A 19,222-nucleotide genomic window follows, 5' to 3' on the forward strand; every position below is an offset into this window, starting at 1 on the left:
CTGACGAACTTGCGTTGACGAACCTGCGCCTTTTTATACGTATTATCTCCCATGCTGAAATGTGGACCAGCAGCCTACCTGTCCTGTGCAGAAGACCTCTCGCAGTATTGATCACTGCGGGAGGGAAAGGCACGTTGGGGGATAGTCGATGAACACGTGGCAGCAGTCGAACTTTTAAGTGAGGATTTTCACTCCTCACACACGCAAATAGGATCAGAAAAAGTAAATAAAATAATGTTTATATATATATATATACATATACGTACTGATATTAAAATGAACAAGATTGTTAAAATGAATGAATTGTTAAATTAATGAATATTTGAAAATATTGAGTTTATAACGAATAGCTGCAGTATTGATCCAGCTTGGTTCAAATACAGATTTTGTTATTGAGCAGGTTTTGCATGATCTTGAATTTGTATTGACCTCTGAAATTAAAACTACATAATGTTCCTAATTAAATAAAAGCTAAGTTTAATTTTGTCAAGAGTAGTACATAATTAATTCTTAGTATCATTTATTTTCTTTACCCAAATATTGTTAGTATCATTAATTTTCTGTACTTGCATTTATCAAACTATTGGTAATCCTAAATTTAAGTTCTATTTCCAAAAAGAAAGATATCAAAGAAGTTATGAACTAGTTAACCAGTTAACAAACGCTACCTCTCCAGATATCCTCCATTCCGTACCCTTTAAATCCAAAGCATATTTTGTACCCAGAGTTGGTTGATCGTGGTAGCAATGGGAAGACGTTATCGAAGGAGGCGGTCGAAGAGGGTGAGCTATGAAGGAGCGGTACAGAAGGGAGAGACGAGGAGAATGCAATCAGAGGGGTTGATAATACGAGCAAACCGATAGGAACCGACCCAAGAGCAGCGTAATGGTGTTGGTATATAAGGCACGAGCAGCGAACGTCTGCTCCTGACAGCCCATTACCACTGTACAAACGCTAGCACAGAGCTTTGGGAGGATGGCGAAGCTTCTCCTCCCTCCCAACGTCCCGTCCCTTTCTGCGTCTGTTTCCCTCCTCCAGCTTCCCGTCGCTCTTCCTCCGCTTATACGACTTGCTCGTCCTGGGGGAAGATGCTGGAAACTGCCGAAGAACCAGCGGAACTTCCGCTATGATTTCGTCGAACACGAAAACTGCTGTCTCTAGTATGAGAATAGGATGTTGTTTGGAGGTTCTGAAATGTTTAAGAAGTTTTGGGTAGTAAATGATAGTTTATATTGAATTTGAGGTTGAAGTTGACTTTTGAAAGCTTCAAGTTTGGTATTTTGAACCTTAAAGGAATAGAAGGTTAATTTTAATAAAATTCGTTGAGGGGTTAAGAGAACAGAGTTAATATTAATAATATTTTGGGAAGTTAAGGGAATAGAGAGTTAATTTTTTGGAGTAGTAATAATCTAGTAATTTGTAATCTTTTTATTTTAAAAATTGTCATAAAGAAAGGATTCTCTTTATTTAGCATTAACCTTACCAGGCCTTTTGTTCATTTAATTTATGTAAATTCTTATATTAACAAAAATTGTGAAATTAATTAATCAGATAATATAAGAATTTACATAAAGTTAAATAAACTTGTAAGAAATAACAATGAATGTACAATTTTAAATTAAATTTTGAAACCGGGCTAATTTGACCGGGCTAGGAAGGTTAGTGTTAATTGATACCTACTTGTTAAATATAAGGTTTGTTGTTTTATGACGACCATTCATCGTTTTATACAAGTTTTAGACATCATAGTGAAGTATAGGTCTAATTCTTGAAGAAAGTTATCAATTTCTTCCCCTAAAAGTAATTATATCTAAAAGATCCTTTAAATTCAATATTTGCTACTTCTTAATCTTATTACGTTTTCACCACAAACGTTCAAAAGCTCCAATCTCCAACTTTCCCTGCTGATTTACTCTAATTTGCCATTCTCAAATACTAGAAAACAATCAATTAAACCAAATATTCCGCTTCCTAGTCTAACTTTTATCTTTTTGCAGGAACCAAAAAGAGGTTATGTCACGCGAAGCGACGTGTAATCCGACGAAAGGAAGGCAGATCTTCGTCTAGAAAGAAAGCAGAACGTGTAAGAAAGGGAAAATCCGTGCGGAATCAATTCGCCCCGTGTATCCCGATGCAGGGAGGGTGACTGGTGGTTTTTCAAGGGTGGCGTTCGGGCCACGCCTGCCGGCTAAGCCACGCCCGTTCACGAACCTATCCCCGGAGGCTGTGTCGAGGACCGAAGGGCTAATAATTCACGTCACGAGCACACCCCACCATAAAGAGTCAGCCACAGCCGTGGCGCGTCGTATATTCGGTATTAGCGTGCCGTATGAACGTTATCCAGCTCCAGTTACTGTTAATTACCGATCATCTTCCGTAATTAATTGCCTCCTCGATCGATGGAATCTCTTGGCTGTCGACACTGTTGGTTGCTGGATATCGATCCCGCGTCCCCAGTCTGTGCAAATCATTTTCACTAGGTTAGGTTATGGAGTACTCCTGGGAGGTTATAGAATATTGCCGCAGAGCACTATTGATATTGCAATAGAGGTATTTTTTCATATAGTTTGGTGTATTGTGAAAGATTTATAGTTGAAGATGTTGAAATTGAGAAGAATAGTGAGAGGATATTGAGTTTTGTCATTTTTGAGGGTTACGTTTATAATTATCTAGGTTGAAGGCCAACACCAATATAAATTTTAGCTCTTAATTAGAATTTTGGAATGTTAAGATAGTATATATTGAGATAGTGGGATGTTCTGCTTAGCTTAATGGATTTTGATGGTAAAACAGAACATTGATAAGGACATATTAAATTGTGCAGATTCTTAGGAAAGATGGGTATGCATGTTCAGATTGAAGAAATTCAAGAATATAAATAATATTAAAAAATTGGAAGATCATGTAATATGGTTTATACAATAAGAATATTTTAATATTTTAAAAGAATATTTTAACTTAATATTACCAGAGACGTTATGAAAAATGATTCAAGCAAAAGTAAGTAATAAATGAAAAGTATGGATAGAATTATTTGCACAATGAAATAAAAATACCACGATAGAAATAAATTGGTAAAATATAGAAATTGCTGAATTAAATACTCGTTTCCATTGTGCGTGAATGTGTTCTGGTCCAGCGGCGGTGTTTTAATTCTGAAAATCGATATCATCTTTTGTCATTTATTATCTCGCCAGGGAACAAGATCGCAACGATACAGGCTGGAGTGAGGTAATTAACTGGTCTGACAATTATGTAACATATTGACTCGTTTACATCCGGACGTATTTCATCGTTATTTGATAATCCATCGTCATCATGAAGATGATTGTTTTTGATGTGATTGCGAGTCGAACCTTCAAGCATAATTCAGGCTTTTGTAATTTTGCAATTTTCATTTTTTAGTGACAAAATTTCACATCGTTTTATGAAAAACAATTTTAAAGGAAGTTTATAGGAAATTATTTGAACAGTTAAAATTTCAAGTATATATTACTTTACACTAACATTTCATATAGAAAATAACACACAAAATCATAAATTAATTTTGTTTATTATATATTCAATTAAGTTTATATGTTAAAAATTTAATTAGTTTATTGATATAGAATATTATCTACGATAATATTAAAATACTGTTACAAATATTATTACAATATTATTATTTTTTAATTTCATCGTCATTTTCATTAAATCAGTTTCAAATCAATGAAACTGCACAATGATAATAGAACTCACTATAACACTGTAACTACGAACAAGAACGTGCAATCTATACTAGTACAATATCCAAATAAGTTCTCCTAACAACCAAACACATCAATCTCCAAATCTCCAATTTCATTGCTCCAAGAAATACATCAAATTTGGTGTTCAATCAAAATGAAGGTAAAATTCTCAAGAGTTTCAATGAAGCAAACAAATCGGTTGAAAATCGGTTACAGGACGTAAATTCACTGAAAGGAATCGACTTTGTCGCCGGTGCGGTGGTCGACGGTGTGCCCCTAAAATTAGCCACAGTGACATATTGAAGAGTGCACCGAAGCGGGCGGGTCACAGTGCCCCATGAGCCGCTTCCCCCGTCTGCTATTAAGCACAAAAGCGGTGCCCTGGGAAAATCAACTGACGCGTAACTAAACGGTGTATCATTAATTCCGACGTGTATGTTTATATCGACAGCGTTAAGCAGCATTTGCACGGCCAATTTTCCATGACGATCATAGTACCACTACAATCTTCTGTTTTTTTATACATCACCTTTACTTTCTTCGTCACAAAAAGTTCTTTAAAATGGTCGAAAAATTTTCAATGAAGACGTATCAAACAATCATCTCACAAAAGTAGCAAAAAATTAATAAAGCAATCGATAACAACCAGAAACGTTAATATTCTCTTCGTACCTTTTACGTTTCCTGTCTCATACCTATTCAACACTCACAGAATGAAATTCATGTCACTCGTTTCCTCTTTTTTACCTACACGCACTCTAGTTAAATTGAATCGAACTAACTCTGTCTCTATTCCCTGTATTCGTTTCGTCTTGACGCCGTCTTTCACATTCTGTCTTCACTGACACCGAAACCGGAGCTCTTCCTTTTTCCGCAACACTCTGTCGCGACGAACGGATACCTTTCGTGCCAATCAAAGGCCCTCCATCGCCGAAGGTGAACGCCGATAACCGGTGCTGAGAAATCGACGTTTCCGCTCGACAGCTTCAACGCGTGCGAACCATCGCACGGATTGGTGAATTTCCAGAGGTGAAAAAGCAACGACAGAGCTTCAATACTGTGGAGTCATAGTCAATTCCTCGTGTTTCTGTTTCAAGCACGTTTTAATATACGCCTCGATGATAGTTTCATGCGCAGAACTGAAGGAATTGTTTGTTAAGATTGATTTGACAATGAGTGGGGAAATGTAGATGAGAATTCTGATTATAAGTGTTAGAGAAATTCAGGTGAAAAGTAGTTTGGTAATATTTCAGTCACAGATAGGATAAATTTGGGAAATAGGAATTGTTCGAAATTTAAGGTTAGGAGATTTAAATAAGATTAGAAATTGAATCATATTTAATTGGAAGTTAGGTTAAATTAGGTTAGATTAAGTTACTAATCTTTAGCAAAATTGTGCCTTAATAAGAATTTAACGTTGTATAACAGGATTTATTATTAAGTCAGAAATCTTAGCTTGAAACTAATGTAGGTTATGGAAAGTAGAATTTAACGGAAATTTAAAATTAACAAAAATTCAGGAAAGCTTTAAGCTTCAAAATTCTTGAGAGTACTTAATTGTAGATAATAGAAATTGTAGATAATAGAAAAGTTATAAAGAAATTCGATGAAGTCTAAGATTAAAAGCTTTTTTCTTAGCTATGTTAGAAACTTATTGCAGATTATGGAAGGTAAAACTTATTGGAATTGAATATTCAAGCGTAAAAGAAACAAAATTGAGTCTGACCTACATCAGAAAAATTGATCCCTATCAAAACTCTAGTTTATAATATTAAATAAATTAAAAATACCTAAGATTGAGATCAAAATAACAAAAAAAAGAGGTCCAAATTATTACAGATTAGTTCTAAAACACACATTTCTTATCAAAATCTAAATAACAAGACGAAAAGATGAAAGATAAAGCGGAGTCGAAACGCGTTAACCATTTAATTTTCCTGGTGCCTTTGATCCTTCCAATGAAGGGCAGCTCAAGAACCACACGCTTCATTGTGCCCTAGACCGTCACTACGGTGGTCCTTGGTCGAAGCAAACAGGCTTTGGGCCACCAAGCCTATTTGGTACACGTGTCCTAGCACGTTGAATCTCGGCGATCCTCCCCCTTGTTGGGTCGAAGAAGAGACCGAGCTCGTGACAAAAGGTCGGCACGCTTCGGCACGTGGCTGTCAGTGGGACAACTTCAGGGCACCAGTAAGTGCCAACGAGTAGAGGGGTCGCGAAGCTCCTCTCACTGGATCCTCTGTTCCCTCCATTTTTTCTTTTTCCTCTATTACCTTTTCGCTAGGCTAACTTAAATGACTGAGTGGCTAAGGTAAGAACAGGTTCTCTTTAGGTCAGGTACTGTTGGTGATGTAAAGATAGGTATGAAAGAGTTCGGGCTAGATTTGTTGAACGTTAAGTGGTATATGGAAATGTTATTGTAAGGTTAAATGCAAACTTGGTATTCTTAGTGTTCAGGTTATAATTAGATTACAGTTATACTAGACTCTAGATTATAAGTAAGTTGTAGCTGATGTTGTAGTCATTTTATAGTTGGGATAGATTTGAGTCAATCAGCTAAATCAGAAATAATTACAAGGTAATTTTGTAACTATTCATATAACAATTAAGTTTTAATCACAGTACAGTGGGTTTTCGGTTATAAATAAGTTGTGGATAGTTAGTTCTTGTATATAACCAATACATAGTGATTTTCAAATTATAAATAACTATTTCCTAATTTATATTTAAGAATCATAATTTATATGTAAGCGATGATTTAAAAAAAAGTTATAATTAACCTATAAATTAACCTATAATGTGAATTCTTCTTGATCAGATCTCTTAAAACAATTTTTCTTTTTTATTTCTTTTTTCCATATTTTCAACGTCCCTCTTTTTATCTTTCCTGGTAATTTTTCTTCTTTCTCCTGGCAATTGTCTCTGATATACCCCTGTGCTCTCTCCCTTTCTCTCTCTCTGTCTGTCTCTCTCCCTTTCTCTCTCTCTCTGTGGCTCTTTCTCCCTCTCCATTCTGGTCTCTTTTCAACGTCAGACCGTCGATTGGCCGCAATTCAGTGTCGCGTCGTTGCACACAGTTTGGTGGCGGTGAATGTCAATTGCATTGCTCCGCATATTTCATTTCAGGCTGCTCCACGATCTATCACTGTTTTCAAGGGATCCTAATGATAATCTTGAGAGGAAGAAAAGACAACCAAGTGCCAGAAGTCTGTAGATTGGTTACATTATGGAAACTACTGATGTTAATTTGTTTTTATAGGAACTAAACTAAAAAATAAGATATTTTAATTATTTTATAAATATTCTTTTAATTGTGTTTATAGTAGTCTTCAGATTAATTATATCATGGAGATTAGCGATAGTGTCTTTTTATAACAGTCAAGAATAAATATAAATTCCTAATTGTTTTGTTATTTCTTTATAATCAAGTATGGTATGCTTAATGTATATTGATATTTTTGAAAAACATATTTAAGAATGTTCAAGTTTATGTTTAAGAATGTTTTATTCTTAATTATTGAAGGTTTTTAGTTTGGACGCAAAAAATTAGAATAAATAATTATTAAAATAAAAAAGTAGTATATTATAGAACTGCAATATATATGTCGGATCACGATTCGAATTTTGGGCGCGCGACGACTCTTCATGTGGACTAGCCATCGTTTCACAAAGCCGAGATTTTATTTACACGTATATACAGGTCTATCACTAAGCTTAACAAATAATAAGTACAACTAATAATAAGTCTAACAAACACTAAGCCTAATGAATAATACGATCTACGAATAATTAAATTAAATAATACTATTAGCAATGTTTGAGTTCAAACGAATCCACGGTCACCGGGATAATTCCTTACTAAGCGAAACTAACTTAGACGCAAATGCGATCGTCGAAAATGCTCGATGTATCACTCTCCAAGGCAATCGCAAAAATGCCAGCCTCGTGGAGATTTTTCTCCCTGTACGATTGCATTTTGTTTTCTATACCCGTTTGGAAGCATCGAGAAGGTTCCAAACGCCGTTGCTAGGCACACTCGTTGGAAGCATCGAGAAAGTTGCAAACGCCGTTGCTAGGCAGTTTCTGCCTGGAGTTTTGATTACTAATACAATGTATGTCCCATTGCATCGGCACCTCCGAGGCAACATCACACGTGGCTAGGCCCGCTCTCGAGGCCGCATGCCGCCACAACCACATTTCTCGGAAAACACATACAACCACTCCAGACCTCCGTTAGATAAAACATCCATCCCGTGACCGTGGCTACGTTCAGCGACCGATTGTCACCTCGAACCCAATCTCGCTTATTACAAATCTTAAGCAATTACAACTATAATAAAATCTAGGCTAAGGTACTAGAGGATGTTCCCAAAATTTCCAAGGAGAGGCTTCGGCTTTCCTTTCATCTCCGACATATATATGTATATATATTCTTCTCTTCATTTTGTATTACAACAAAATAATAAAAATTCATGTTAATATGGAAGAGTAATGTTATTATTATATAAATCTAACTTCATTCCCAGAATAACTGAAGTTGAGACAGCATCCGTCGGATCCGCAAGATTCCTCCATCAAATAATTTCTCCCAATTTTGAACAGGTTTTCCTATCAAAGAGGGGTTGGAACTTTTCAAAAAAAGTTTCCAGACAAGATGCCTCAAACCCTCTAGATATACTCTCGTTTTAAATAACTTATAGAATTAGAAAATATTTCTGGGAGATTCATAATTGCTTTCTGAATTTCAAATTCCTAATTTTAAAAAGCTTATACCTAAATGCTTAATCACAAACACATTAACCAATAATTGAACATAAACATTTCATTTTTAAGCTATTATATATAATGATCTGTCTAAAGTCTCTATACTGTTCTAGCTATATCCTCAATTATAATAAATACATCAACCAACAGTTAAACATAAAAATTTCATGTTTAAATCTTATGTAGCCAAAAACCTAATTCACTGCAAGTATCCATATCATTCCAATTGCATCCATAATCGTCATTTCAATCGTATCTATAAAAGGATCAAATTAAACAAAGACTTTGGGATAACAGCAAGAACCACGAAAAATCTCAAGTTTACCTTTCCCAAACCGCAGTTTAAACAGATTGGTGGCTCAGATGGCGTCACTTTCACCGGGAGCCTTGTCGGTATATTTAACCAATAAATAATTTAGCAAACAAATTGATCCCCAGAGACTATAAACAGATACTTAGAGGCACGCGTTTCACTCTGCATCTCCGTCGGGGTATGAATTGACCATATTTTCTGCGAGGTTAAAGCGTACGATGATTGGACAATAAATATTCGATAGAGTACGAGGCCCCTACTGTGAGAACCGAAGTGGGGCCCGCGGCGTGAAATCTCTATTATCGAGGGGTTGGTATGGTACCCCGTTGTTCGATGGTGGTTGTATGTGTACTCTGGTCAAACTGGTGCTGACAGGAACCCCTCGCCCCTCGGAAATAATGTAATCGCGAATTAAATGTTTGCTCGGATATCCGCGATCCCTCGGCATTTCTACGATATGGAAAGGAGAAAAGAGAAGAAACGCAATTATGTTTGTGACATAAGTGGGACGTTTTTAGTGATCAAAAATATATTAGATTGTTGTTTTTAACTAAGGAGATTGAAAATTTGAATATTGGTGGAAAAATTAGTTTAAAAATTCAAATATTAATGAGGAAACTTGGGATTCAAAAAGTAACGTAGGAAAGTTAGGTTAAGAATTGAAAAATTCATTTAGTGACCATTGATCAGTGGACAGTTAGAATGTACTTAGATGACTTAGACGTAGTGTACTTAATATTGATGAAGTTGACATTCACTAACTATTTTTTGGACGCAAAATCTATTTCCACGATCATCACAGAATTTAGCAACACCATTCCAGTTCCTAATTGAGACACAATCCGGTTAAATTAATTGGATAGTATTGTTAACTTATGTAGTATAGTTAGCAATAAAAATAGAAATGATTGTAGACGATATTAGAAATAAAATAAGAAAATTACGATGATTATATTAAGGAGTAAAATAGAAGAAAGAAAAAAAGAGATTCTATGAAGTAGATAGTCATGATGGCACTCGTTCTCGGTTGATATTGATAAAATCTTGGAATATCGTTTCTGAAAGGAGGATGCCGACCAGATGCGACTCAAGTATCGGTTTTACGAGTATCAACTCGCAAATGTTCCGGAGCGTGCCGTTTCGAGTATCGCCGTGACAAATTTCAAGAGAGCATTGTATACCCACAAACGATTATTTATCTCAATTTGTCACGTACAACAGGGGAGAGATTTGGTCCATGTCGAGTTCCCGTGCATCTTTCATCTTTTCCATCTTATTTTAAAAATTCAGATCGGTCTTTTAAACAGATCAACTTTTTAATTTTTCCTCGTTATTTCTAATTTGTCTAGAAATAATTTTTTAAATAAATAAAGGTGGAGTAAATTGCCATTATTATTCAACTTGTAATTGTTCAAAAAAGTTAGGATATTGTTATATAATATTCTTTGATAATAATTTTGCAATTATACGAAATAAAAAACCTTTCACCTTTTTAACCTATACATATTTACAACTAATTTTTAAATAGAAAAGAGCAGTATCTTCTATATCTCCAATACTATATCTTCTTCCTAACGATAAACTGTTATTTTCATAAATATTACATCATTCCGAAACATCAACCTAACCTTCAATTTTTTCTTTCAGAAACCTAGCATGAAATTAATCTCCAACCAGCAGATAACATCAAAATATGCAAATTGAACGTGGAAAGGGCTCTACTTCTTTCGTCTGAAACTTCGATTCACATACGTTCCCCGACATAATCCCAATTATGTTGCGAGGTCTATAGTGTATATCGATGGTCGACAATAGTAATTCACTTTGGAACCAACCAAAGGCAATGGGATATAGCTTTTTCAAGCTAGATGGTGACAAAACTTTGTCAGTTTACTAGGTACAACCCTAGCGAACCAGCATTGTGATCGTATTAACACCTTGCATAATTGCATCGCCACCGACGCCGCCGCGTTTCTCATTGTGCCTCCGTTAAACACGTCTCATTTGAATATTGGCCCATTCAGTGTTCTGTCTGTCGCACAACCTCTCTTCCTCGCACTGGAAAGCTCGATCACTGATAAAGGGGAAGGTTCGTGTACTCGTGGTCGCTTCCTATAATGTTCTCTGTACTCTTTCTCAGGCTGTCAGCTTTCTTTAATTATGCACCATTTGATATAGATAACACGAGTGAGATATTAACGATTTTAATAACATTATTAACTCTTTTGAGTACAAATTAATTCTTTTTAAGGAAGAAGTCAAAATTCTAGTGTAAATGATATCCATGACGTAAGTAGGAAGTTTGTTGTGATTAAGTTGCCTGCTTTTTATAATTGGTTATAGTATGTATGAGTTTTTGGAGAAATTAATATTAACTCCTATGGGAGACATGCTTACATGGAAAATATGAATTTGCCTAAATATCTGCAGTTTAATAACAATATTTCAAAGTTATTACCCAATAAAAGTCTACCATCTTCCTTTAATCTCAATTATACAATCTCGAGTTCCAAAAAAGCTCACCTCGACATCTCCGAAAACCTCCAAAAAGTCCTCTAAAACATCGTAGATTGTTCAACAAATTCCAAAATTAATCTCCGCCTCCAAAGTATTTATGTGTCACAACAACCTAACCTCTTCATCCGGAATAATATTTCTAAAAAACTTGCACAAACCTTACCATCCATGAAAGCTCTCGAGTGACCCGAAATAATTTCGTGGAAAATTTCCAGGTTTTAAGAAGAGTTCCTCCGTGTGTCTCGTTGGTCGGACTGTCGCCAAATTGTGGAAGGAGGAGGGCGAGGCGGACAAATTTCGCTGGGAAGTGGGAGGATGGAGGATGGAGAATGATAGAAATAAAATTTCCGACGGCAGTAACAATAAACCGCAGCATTCAGTGGGTTTCTACTATGCTCGTTCAGCGATCCACCAATGGCTGAGTGGTCTGAGGGTACGTTTCACCCTGTATGGTTTCCGATTGGCTGGATTCTCCGCCCAGGGGTTGCATCGATCATCCCCTTGGCGTTTCCACGGGTTTTGGTATATAAAGCAGCCTCCCCAGGGACACTGACGATAGTCTGAATCCTTTGCTGTTCGTGAATCTTCGGTTCTCACCGACCACTATCGTGAAGTAGTGACCTAACCTAGGAGACATAAGTTAATGTTAATATTATTAATCAAGTAGCAGGGATAAAACAGACTTTAACCAAAAAGTAAATTTGGTTCTAGAAGTGAATCTTTTGTGGAGAGACTTTTGAGGAGAGCTGGAAGTTGGGCAAAAGATTTTGAGGAATTTGCAGACTTGGTAAATTAATTAGGGAATTGCAAGTGAAGTGATTAATGATCTGGTAAGGATAGGAAGCATGGCGAGCCATTCGAGTTACGAGTATGAAGACAGGGGGCAGAGGATGAGGCACCGGGTCGGTACCACTTCCAGGGCGGCTGACTCCACTGTGGCTTGCACTAGGTAAATTTTTTGCGAACAAAAAATGAATCTCTCGACACTTTTCTAAAAAATTGGAGTTAAAGCATTATTTTCTTGTTATAAAAATTTAATTTCTCTAGAATTACTGACAAATCTTGATGTTAAAGTTTAAAAGATTTTATTCTGGCTTGTTCTGAGATTTCACAATCATAAACTTCTGAGATCCTAAAATTAACAAATTCTAATATTTCAAATTTCAAAATTCCAGAATTCCAATATTTCAAATTTCCAAAATTCCAAGATTTGTCTTAAGATTTTTCATTTCTGAAATTATTGTTGAATACGATTGTAATAAGTAAAATTATTTTCTATTATAAATGAGAAACGTGGGAATGTTGTAGAAAAAAAAATTTGCTTAATAGATTAACGAATAGACGGAATAGAGAATTTAGACCTTTTGATGAATTGGTCATATTTATTGATTACAGCAGTCAGTATTACGTGGGTCCAAGCAGTGATATCAGCGAGGAGGACCTTGCAGAGCTTCCTTCCTGCGTTTACGCGGGTAGATCCACTCAACACGTCGCACACACCTCCCCACATACTCATTCTCCTCTCCATTACCACATGCCGGTTTCTACACCTGGTAATTTAAAAAAAGATCAAATACAAAGTCTTGATTTTATGTATTTTAGAATTTCCTATAATTGGTTATCCTTAGTCAGAGCGAAAAATAAGTAACAGTTCTGTCTGAAAAATTTGTCAATATTGATAAGACTTAAAATCCTAAATTAGAATGGAGGTTTAGTAAGCTGTAAACCGGAAAATTCGAAATGTCCAAATTGTTTCGTAAATTCGAATATCTCGCGGAACTTTTTTAACATTGAGCGTACAAATGAATTTTTCTTTTCGAATTTATTATATTATCTTTCCTTTAGATCACAATGATACGGAGATCAATGGTGTAGAAGAGGGCTACTACCCAAATGGCAGCCCCTATAGAATTCAACGACACGCCGCCAATATACGCGAAAGAAAACGCATGCTGAGGTGAGAAATTATTCTCAACGAAATCTTTATCCAATAATTTATTTAAATTATCATTTATCTTTTACGTAATCTAGCTTTCGAATAGCCTATACAAATATATTATAATACTAATATCAATATTTAAATTTTTGTTACAGTTATCTATTTTTATTACATTATTATTTTTGCATCATGTTAAATATTACTTTTATTACAAATTTAAAAAATTGTATTGAAGAGAAGAATTTAATAAATTGTGAAGCAGGTTGTCAGTGTGATTACGATTTTTAGCAGCATCAACTCGGCTTTCGACGAGCTCCGAGTTCACGTTCCAACGTTCCCATATGAGAAGAGGCTGTCCAAGATTGATACTCTACGTCTGGCTATAGCGTATATCGCGCTCCTTCGAGAAGTGTTGGCTGCAAGGCTCGACCCATTGACCTACGTCGAGAGGTGCCTTAGAGGAGAAATAAATGGTGAACGCGCTGAATGGAACACCAGTGGTGAGAATCATTAATTAAAATTATTTGTTTTCCAGTCAGGAGTATGGAAGTACCTTAGAAAATTAGAATATTATTATATGTATTTCATTTAAAAAAAAGTAATAACTTTCGAGGTCATTGGACTTTTTCACCGTCCTATTTTAACTTCGCTATGTGTTTGTTGTATAATCATTTTACTATATACATATTTATATTCTTGTAGATTATATTTTATTTTATTTTAGTCTAGTTATTTAGTTCTAGTTACTTTTTTAAAAAATAGAGGACGTTCGTAATATTGAATATTTAAATAGCTTATATTAATAAAATAACTAAATAAATAAGTATTGTTTTTAATCGTAGATCTGACAGCACGTTTGTCGTGGATAAATTGGGAGAATTTAGGCGTGAATCCTAATCGAAGGTCAGTCTTAACCACGCTCGCCCTAACGACGGACAATATGAATTAAAAATACAGAAGAAGAAAAAAAAATCTCATCGAGGATAATCGCAGACGAATTCTCCTTTTCTTTGTAAATAAATCCCAGTCGAATAGAGTGCCAAAGGATGTTATACATAAATATGTATACATTTCAGTTCTAGTCTGGATCGTGCAATACGAAGCGATGATATTATATTTCGTATTTCTACATATAAATAATTATATATTATACGTACACGCGTGTACATGTAAAATGGGAATAGCTATACATATATTCTAGTTTTAGTATTTTGTTTGGAATAAAATCAGCGCTTGTGAGAAAACCTATATCGATCTTATGATTCACTACTTCTACACCCTCTGTATGTAATATAATATGTATATACATATACTTTGTTTAAGATTATAAATTATATTATTTTTATTCTGATTAAATCTTAAAATAATTCTGTCTTTTAATTTCTATACTATTTATTGAAGGTTTAATTTAATATCATGTGTATATTATATAGCATTAGTTATAAAATTATGCCCATGATCGATCAATTAATAATTCTTTTTTATATTTCCCTAATATTTCCAATAACTGTTACTGCTTATAATTTCATAATCGTATAATATTAATCTCAATAATTGTCAGAATAAAAAGTAATAATTTTCCACAATAAACGTTGCAGTATTCTACAAAACAATTATTAAAATTATTAATATCACATATATAATATCTGAAATTAAATTGATATTAATTTTCTGAAAATTCAATTAATACCAAATGAAAATTTAATCAACTAAACGTAAAAATTTCTTTAATATGAATCAAAATTTAATTTAAAGTTGAATCTGAAAGTTTGACTCAGTACCAAATTAAAAATTAACATCTGAGCGTATAATGGCCAAGTTCACAGCATCCTCTCGATTAATTAATTTAATTTCAGGGTAACATCCTGTTTCATGGTGTCATCGAACGCGAATCTTGATTGCCAGATGACACTATTGTTCCCATTATTGAAGCAGAGCAAAAACAAAAGCATGTGACACGTGCCCGGTGTCAGTATACTGGTTATGTTTCATCAGTCACTTTAAACAGGAACAGATTCGTTTAATCGGCAAGTGTCTTCTACGGAACCTCACAATATATCTACATTAAAACCAATTTATAAATATTACCATTAAATCTCTATTTTTGTGTGTAAGAATAAATAATTCTTCCCAAGGACACGTGAAGTGTATGACGTGTATTCCATTATATTCCACATCTTGTCTCCGTCCATTCATCTCTATTTCAAGTTCACCGAAAAAATCACAAAATATTATATAAGTGTGTTTGTGAATATTGAATAAATAAGTTTTATGTGAAATGAGATGGAAGATCCGAAGAAAATGGAATCGAAACAAAAACAATTTTTCGATGATGATGATGTGAGCGTGATTGCTGTGATAAGAAAAGAAAACGATCGGTGGTCGATGGAGCAACAAGATGAAAAACCGGTTAAGCAGCAAGAGAGGAAACGAGTGTTCGAGTTGAGCGACGAACGGTGCAAAATGGCACTCCGGAAACAGCTCGATCTGGATTCGTTATCGACCGAGCAGAATAGCAAGGCTAAGGAATACGAGGCTGTCGAAATTTTGCGGAAACTTCCGCCTGGCACCATTGTGATTAAACGCGAAAAGATATATAAAGATGATAGCGATTATGTAAGGGAGTCTACTGAAACGAGTAGCGGTGGATCGTCTTCTAGCAGTGGAGTGACCAAGGTTAAGAGGATCCATCGCGCTACGAGGAAAAAGTAGGTTTTACGAAAGACGAGGAAGTTTGAGATTTGGTTTCTATTATTGAGAAATTGATTTTAATATGTGGTGGATGAGAGTTGGAATATTTGGAAAAATGTTATTTTTAGAAATTTTTAAGATTGTTGGTAGATAATTAAGAGATATTAAATATTTAAGATAATATACTAATTTGTGTATATTTGGCAAAGTATCTTTTCATAAATATGTGATATTTGGGGGAAATGTAGAATAACAAATGTTTTACTATTAAGGAATATTTTCAAGTCTTCAGACTTTTAAAATACTCAATTTTCCAGCCACCAAAATTTTCAGTCTTCCAAATTCTCAAAATTTCCAGTTTTAAAATTGAAAAATTTCAATTTGTTAATTTCCCAATTTTCTAAACATTCAAAATCTCCAAATTTACAAATTCCTAAGATGTTTAATTTTCAAAATTTTTAATTCTGAAATTATTAATTTTTCAAAAACTCTCAAAATGTAAAATTTTGAAGTTTTTCGATTCTTTAAATATTCAAAATTTCCAAATTCCCGAAGTTTTTAATTTTTCACTTCCAAAACTTATTCGCAAATTTCTGGAATTTCAAATTATGCAAATATTGGTTCTGGATTTAAAAGATTTCAGCAGGATTAAATATTTCGAGAAATTTATATCATTTCGTCAAAATTTATTGTAGCCGTGGAACAGCGGAAGTCAGAAGAAATCCCACGCGCGTTACCAAAAAAGACCAGGACAAGGATTTTTCCCGCCCAAGACAACGATTACTTTCTGCGAAACGAAAGGAGATGCTGTTCAATTCTGAACACATTAAACGTGGAAAATCTTCCACCATGCCTTACATGAACACAAGGTCTGTTACTCGTAAAATGTATAATGTGGGGGCAACTTATCAAGCGCCCACTGTAAGAGATGCAACAGAGTGGAAGGAATGGCCTGCTCATGGCATGCATGAACGACCTGTGTTTCATCCACAAGTAAAAATTTTGCATAAACAATTATTATAAAAAGAGCTTAGATTTACAAATTTTTGTATTTTAACATTTTACTATTTATACGATCTGTAATGTTTGTAATACTTTGTATATTTTAATATTCGTAATATTTTCGAAATTTAAATGAAATTTCGAATTAATAATGAACATGTTTTCGAGTAAATAATAATTCGTGATGTTTTTCAACTAACTAAATATATTTTTCAGGTTGGCCTGGCTGCAGAATATTTGGGCCGTTACTTTACAAGCTTAGACGGATTCTCTTACCGAGAAATAATCGACAGACCGGAAATAGAAGTGGTATCCGTGGATCCCCATTGTGACTACCTCCCATCATCTGCTGAAAAAAAACGAACCAAAAAGATCAAGCCTAACAAAGGCTCTTCCAATTGCAAAGGTGCAAAATCAGTCTCTTTAGAGTCTACTGAAAAGAACAAATCTTTTGAAACTTGCATGCATGAAAGTTTTCACTGTGTTCTTGGTTACTGTTCTCAAATAATGACGCCAAGTTACAAAACGAATGTAGAAGGGAAAATAAGCATGTTAAACGAGAGCAAAAATTTATCCAACACTAGCAAGGAAATAGAACAGCATTCTTCGGCGATAAACACACTAGAACGCAGCTCCAAAAGCGATTCTTCTGTCTTAAGTTTTAAGGAGAATTTACAGAAATCAGTGGAAGAGAACAAATTCATGGACAATTACGCAATCACGATGTTCCCACAAAATGTGAAAAATTTTACTCAGGTTCCAAAAACACGTTTATTTCCTGCTCAGAAGGTTTATATAGCCAATCCTCAGAAATCCATTGCGTTCACTAATGCAAAAACCTTTCAAGGAGGGCATATGAAGATTCAAGAAATGGCACGACCTTCCAAGAGCCCTTTTATCATAGTAAACCCTTTAGACACAAAGGAGACACAACTTTTGAACCCAAGTACTAGTACCATAAATGTGAGCAGAATGGAAGAATCTTCAGCCAGTGAAGAGACGTTAGGAGAAGTGACTTCTATATATAAGAATGTATCCAGTGAAGAGATGACAGTGAAACAGGCTCCTGTAAAGCAAAGAAACAAAGTGGAATTCACAATGACAAAACATCTTTTAGATAATATGCAACAGAATAAAATTCAGTTTGGAAAAGAATCAAATTCCATGGAAAAGAAAATATGTTACGAAACTACTAGCAAACAGTTGAACTTAAAAACCATGTCTGGCGGCATGAGTAAGGCCTGGTGCACTGGAGAAGCTTCAGAAATAGCAAAAATTCTTTCTGAGTACAATAAAAGTAATTTAAAAAAGCCAGCTATAGAAAACCAGATACCCTATACCAATGTAAAGAACATTAGAGTTAAAGAGCTCTGTAATAAGGAAGAAAATACCAAACAAAGTGTTCAAGAGAGTTTTATGGACAGAAATGTGAATATAACTTTTCCTCAGGGAAAATGGAGGCGATTTCATTTAACTGTGGAGAAGCTGAAAGACCTAAAAAGTAATTCCAATGAGAAGAGACAGTCTTTGGGGATTCCGAATAAACAGTCATTGTTTAAAATTGATCAGACAATTGGAGAAATTTCATCTGATAGAAAAATTGAAGTTCCTAAACAAGTGGAAATTGTTCAAAGGGGACAATCAAGTATAATGAACTTGGAAAAGAAAGAAAGCATTCTGATGGTGAATAATAGCGTAGATTCAGCTATTGTGAAGACACAATCTTTACAAGAATTGTTGGAGAATACGGCCATGTTATATTGCGCCGCTACTGGAACTCACCAAGACGATTTGGCTAATTATATCGATAATTTAGACGGCGTTCAGAGCATACAATGGTTAGAAAGTTGCAAGGATTTAATTGTATGAATTATTGTCATACAGAGAAGCATTGCAAGGTTTCTTAATTTTGCGATGAAACTCCAACGAATTTATATTTCATAGATTTTAACCATCTCTTCCACTTAATTTTATGTATACACAAATACTTTTCTTCTTTAATCGTTGTAATCAATATTTTAATTAGAGTAAGAGTGAACTAGGTGTGCAAAGAATATACTTTTGTTCCTTTACTATCACTTTCATTAACTAAAGCTGAAAATAGTAGAAATATCTTTATTCATACGATTTACATATGTCAAGCAGCGTTTAGTTAATTATTAGTCGCGTTTATATATTAAAACAACATCTTAGTGTCCTAGAACACGTTCAAACTACTTAATTTACGCTGGTAGGGTGCTGAACCTAAATAAAATCCATCTTGATTGT

General features: G+C 34.6%; 2 protein-coding genes and 1 long non-coding RNA gene across 5 annotated transcripts; 2 read left to right on the forward strand and 1 right to left on the reverse strand.

Annotated features, from left to right (window-relative positions):
* Nucleotides 1-1,041: 1,041 nt before the first annotated feature.
* On the reverse strand, nucleotides 1,042-3,543 carry LOC126874581 (uncharacterized). Its single transcript, XR_007692885.1, has 3 exons — nucleotides 1,859-3,543; nucleotides 1,681-1,794; nucleotides 1,042-1,189 (listed from the first exon to the last, which is right to left on the reverse strand). It is a non-coding gene; the product is annotated as an uncharacterized LOC126874581 (long non-coding RNA).
* Nucleotides 3,544-11,764: 8,221 nt separating this feature from the next.
* LOC126874542 (basic helix-loop-helix transcription factor amos-like) lies at nucleotides 11,765-14,509 on the forward strand. 3 transcript variants are annotated; one of them, XM_050636765.1, is made up of 6 exons: nucleotides 11,802-11,961; nucleotides 12,034-12,271; nucleotides 12,718-12,875; nucleotides 13,168-13,279; nucleotides 13,550-13,761; nucleotides 14,104-14,509. In XM_050636765.1, the coding sequence occupies exons 2-6, from the start codon at nucleotides 12,168-12,170 to the stop codon at nucleotides 14,208-14,210; spliced, it is 693 nt and encodes a 230-aa protein (XP_050492722.1). In that variant the 5' UTR covers nucleotides 11,802-11,961; nucleotides 12,034-12,167; the 3' UTR covers nucleotides 14,211-14,509. The 3 variants fall into 3 exon arrangements, with proteins under 3 accessions (XP_050492723.1, XP_050492722.1, XP_050492721.1); XM_050636766.1 differs by having other exon boundaries at nucleotides 11,765-12,271; nucleotides 13,553-13,761; XM_050636764.1 differs by having other exon boundaries at nucleotides 11,802-12,271.
* A 569-nt stretch (nucleotides 14,510-15,078) lies between these two features.
* LOC126874734 (uncharacterized) lies at nucleotides 15,079-18,828 on the forward strand. The gene is made up of 3 exons (XM_050637092.1): nucleotides 15,079-15,969; nucleotides 16,648-16,945; nucleotides 17,171-18,828. Exons 1-3 carry the CDS (start codon nucleotides 15,545-15,547, stop codon nucleotides 18,821-18,823), a joined length of 2,376 nt encoding a protein of 791 aa, XP_050493049.1. The 5' UTR covers nucleotides 15,079-15,544; the 3' UTR covers nucleotides 18,824-18,828.
* The last annotated feature ends 394 nt before the right edge of the window (nucleotides 18,829-19,222 follow it).

This window comes from Bombus huntii, chromosome 16 (genome assembly GCF_024542735.1).
Source record: "Bombus huntii isolate Logan2020A chromosome 16, iyBomHunt1.1, whole genome shotgun sequence".
Lineage (NCBI taxonomy): Eukaryota > Metazoa > Arthropoda > Insecta > Hymenoptera > Apidae > Bombus > Bombus huntii.

Coding starts and splice junctions, on each gene's coding strand:
- LOC126874542 (XM_050636764.1), top strand. CDS start 12,168: ATGGCGAGCCATTCGAGTTACGAGTATGAAGACAGGGGGCAGAGGATG. Junction 12,272..12,717: donor TCCACTGTGGCTTGCACTAG/GTAAATTTTTTG, acceptor TATTGATTACAG/CAGTCAGTATTACGTGGGTC. Junction 13,762..14,103: donor CGCTGAATGGAACACCAGTG/GTGAGAATCATT, acceptor TTTTAATCGTAG/ATCTGACAGCACGTTTGTCG.
- LOC126874734 (XM_050637092.1), top strand. CDS start 15,545: ATGGAAGATCCGAAGAAAATGGAATCGAAACAAAAACAATTTTTCGAT. Junction 15,970..16,647: donor CATCGCGCTACGAGGAAAAA/GTAGGTTTTACG, acceptor AATTTATTGTAG/CCGTGGAACAGCGGAAGTCA. Junction 16,946..17,170: donor GACCTGTGTTTCATCCACAA/GTAAAAATTTTG, acceptor TATATTTTTCAG/GTTGGCCTGGCTGCAGAATA.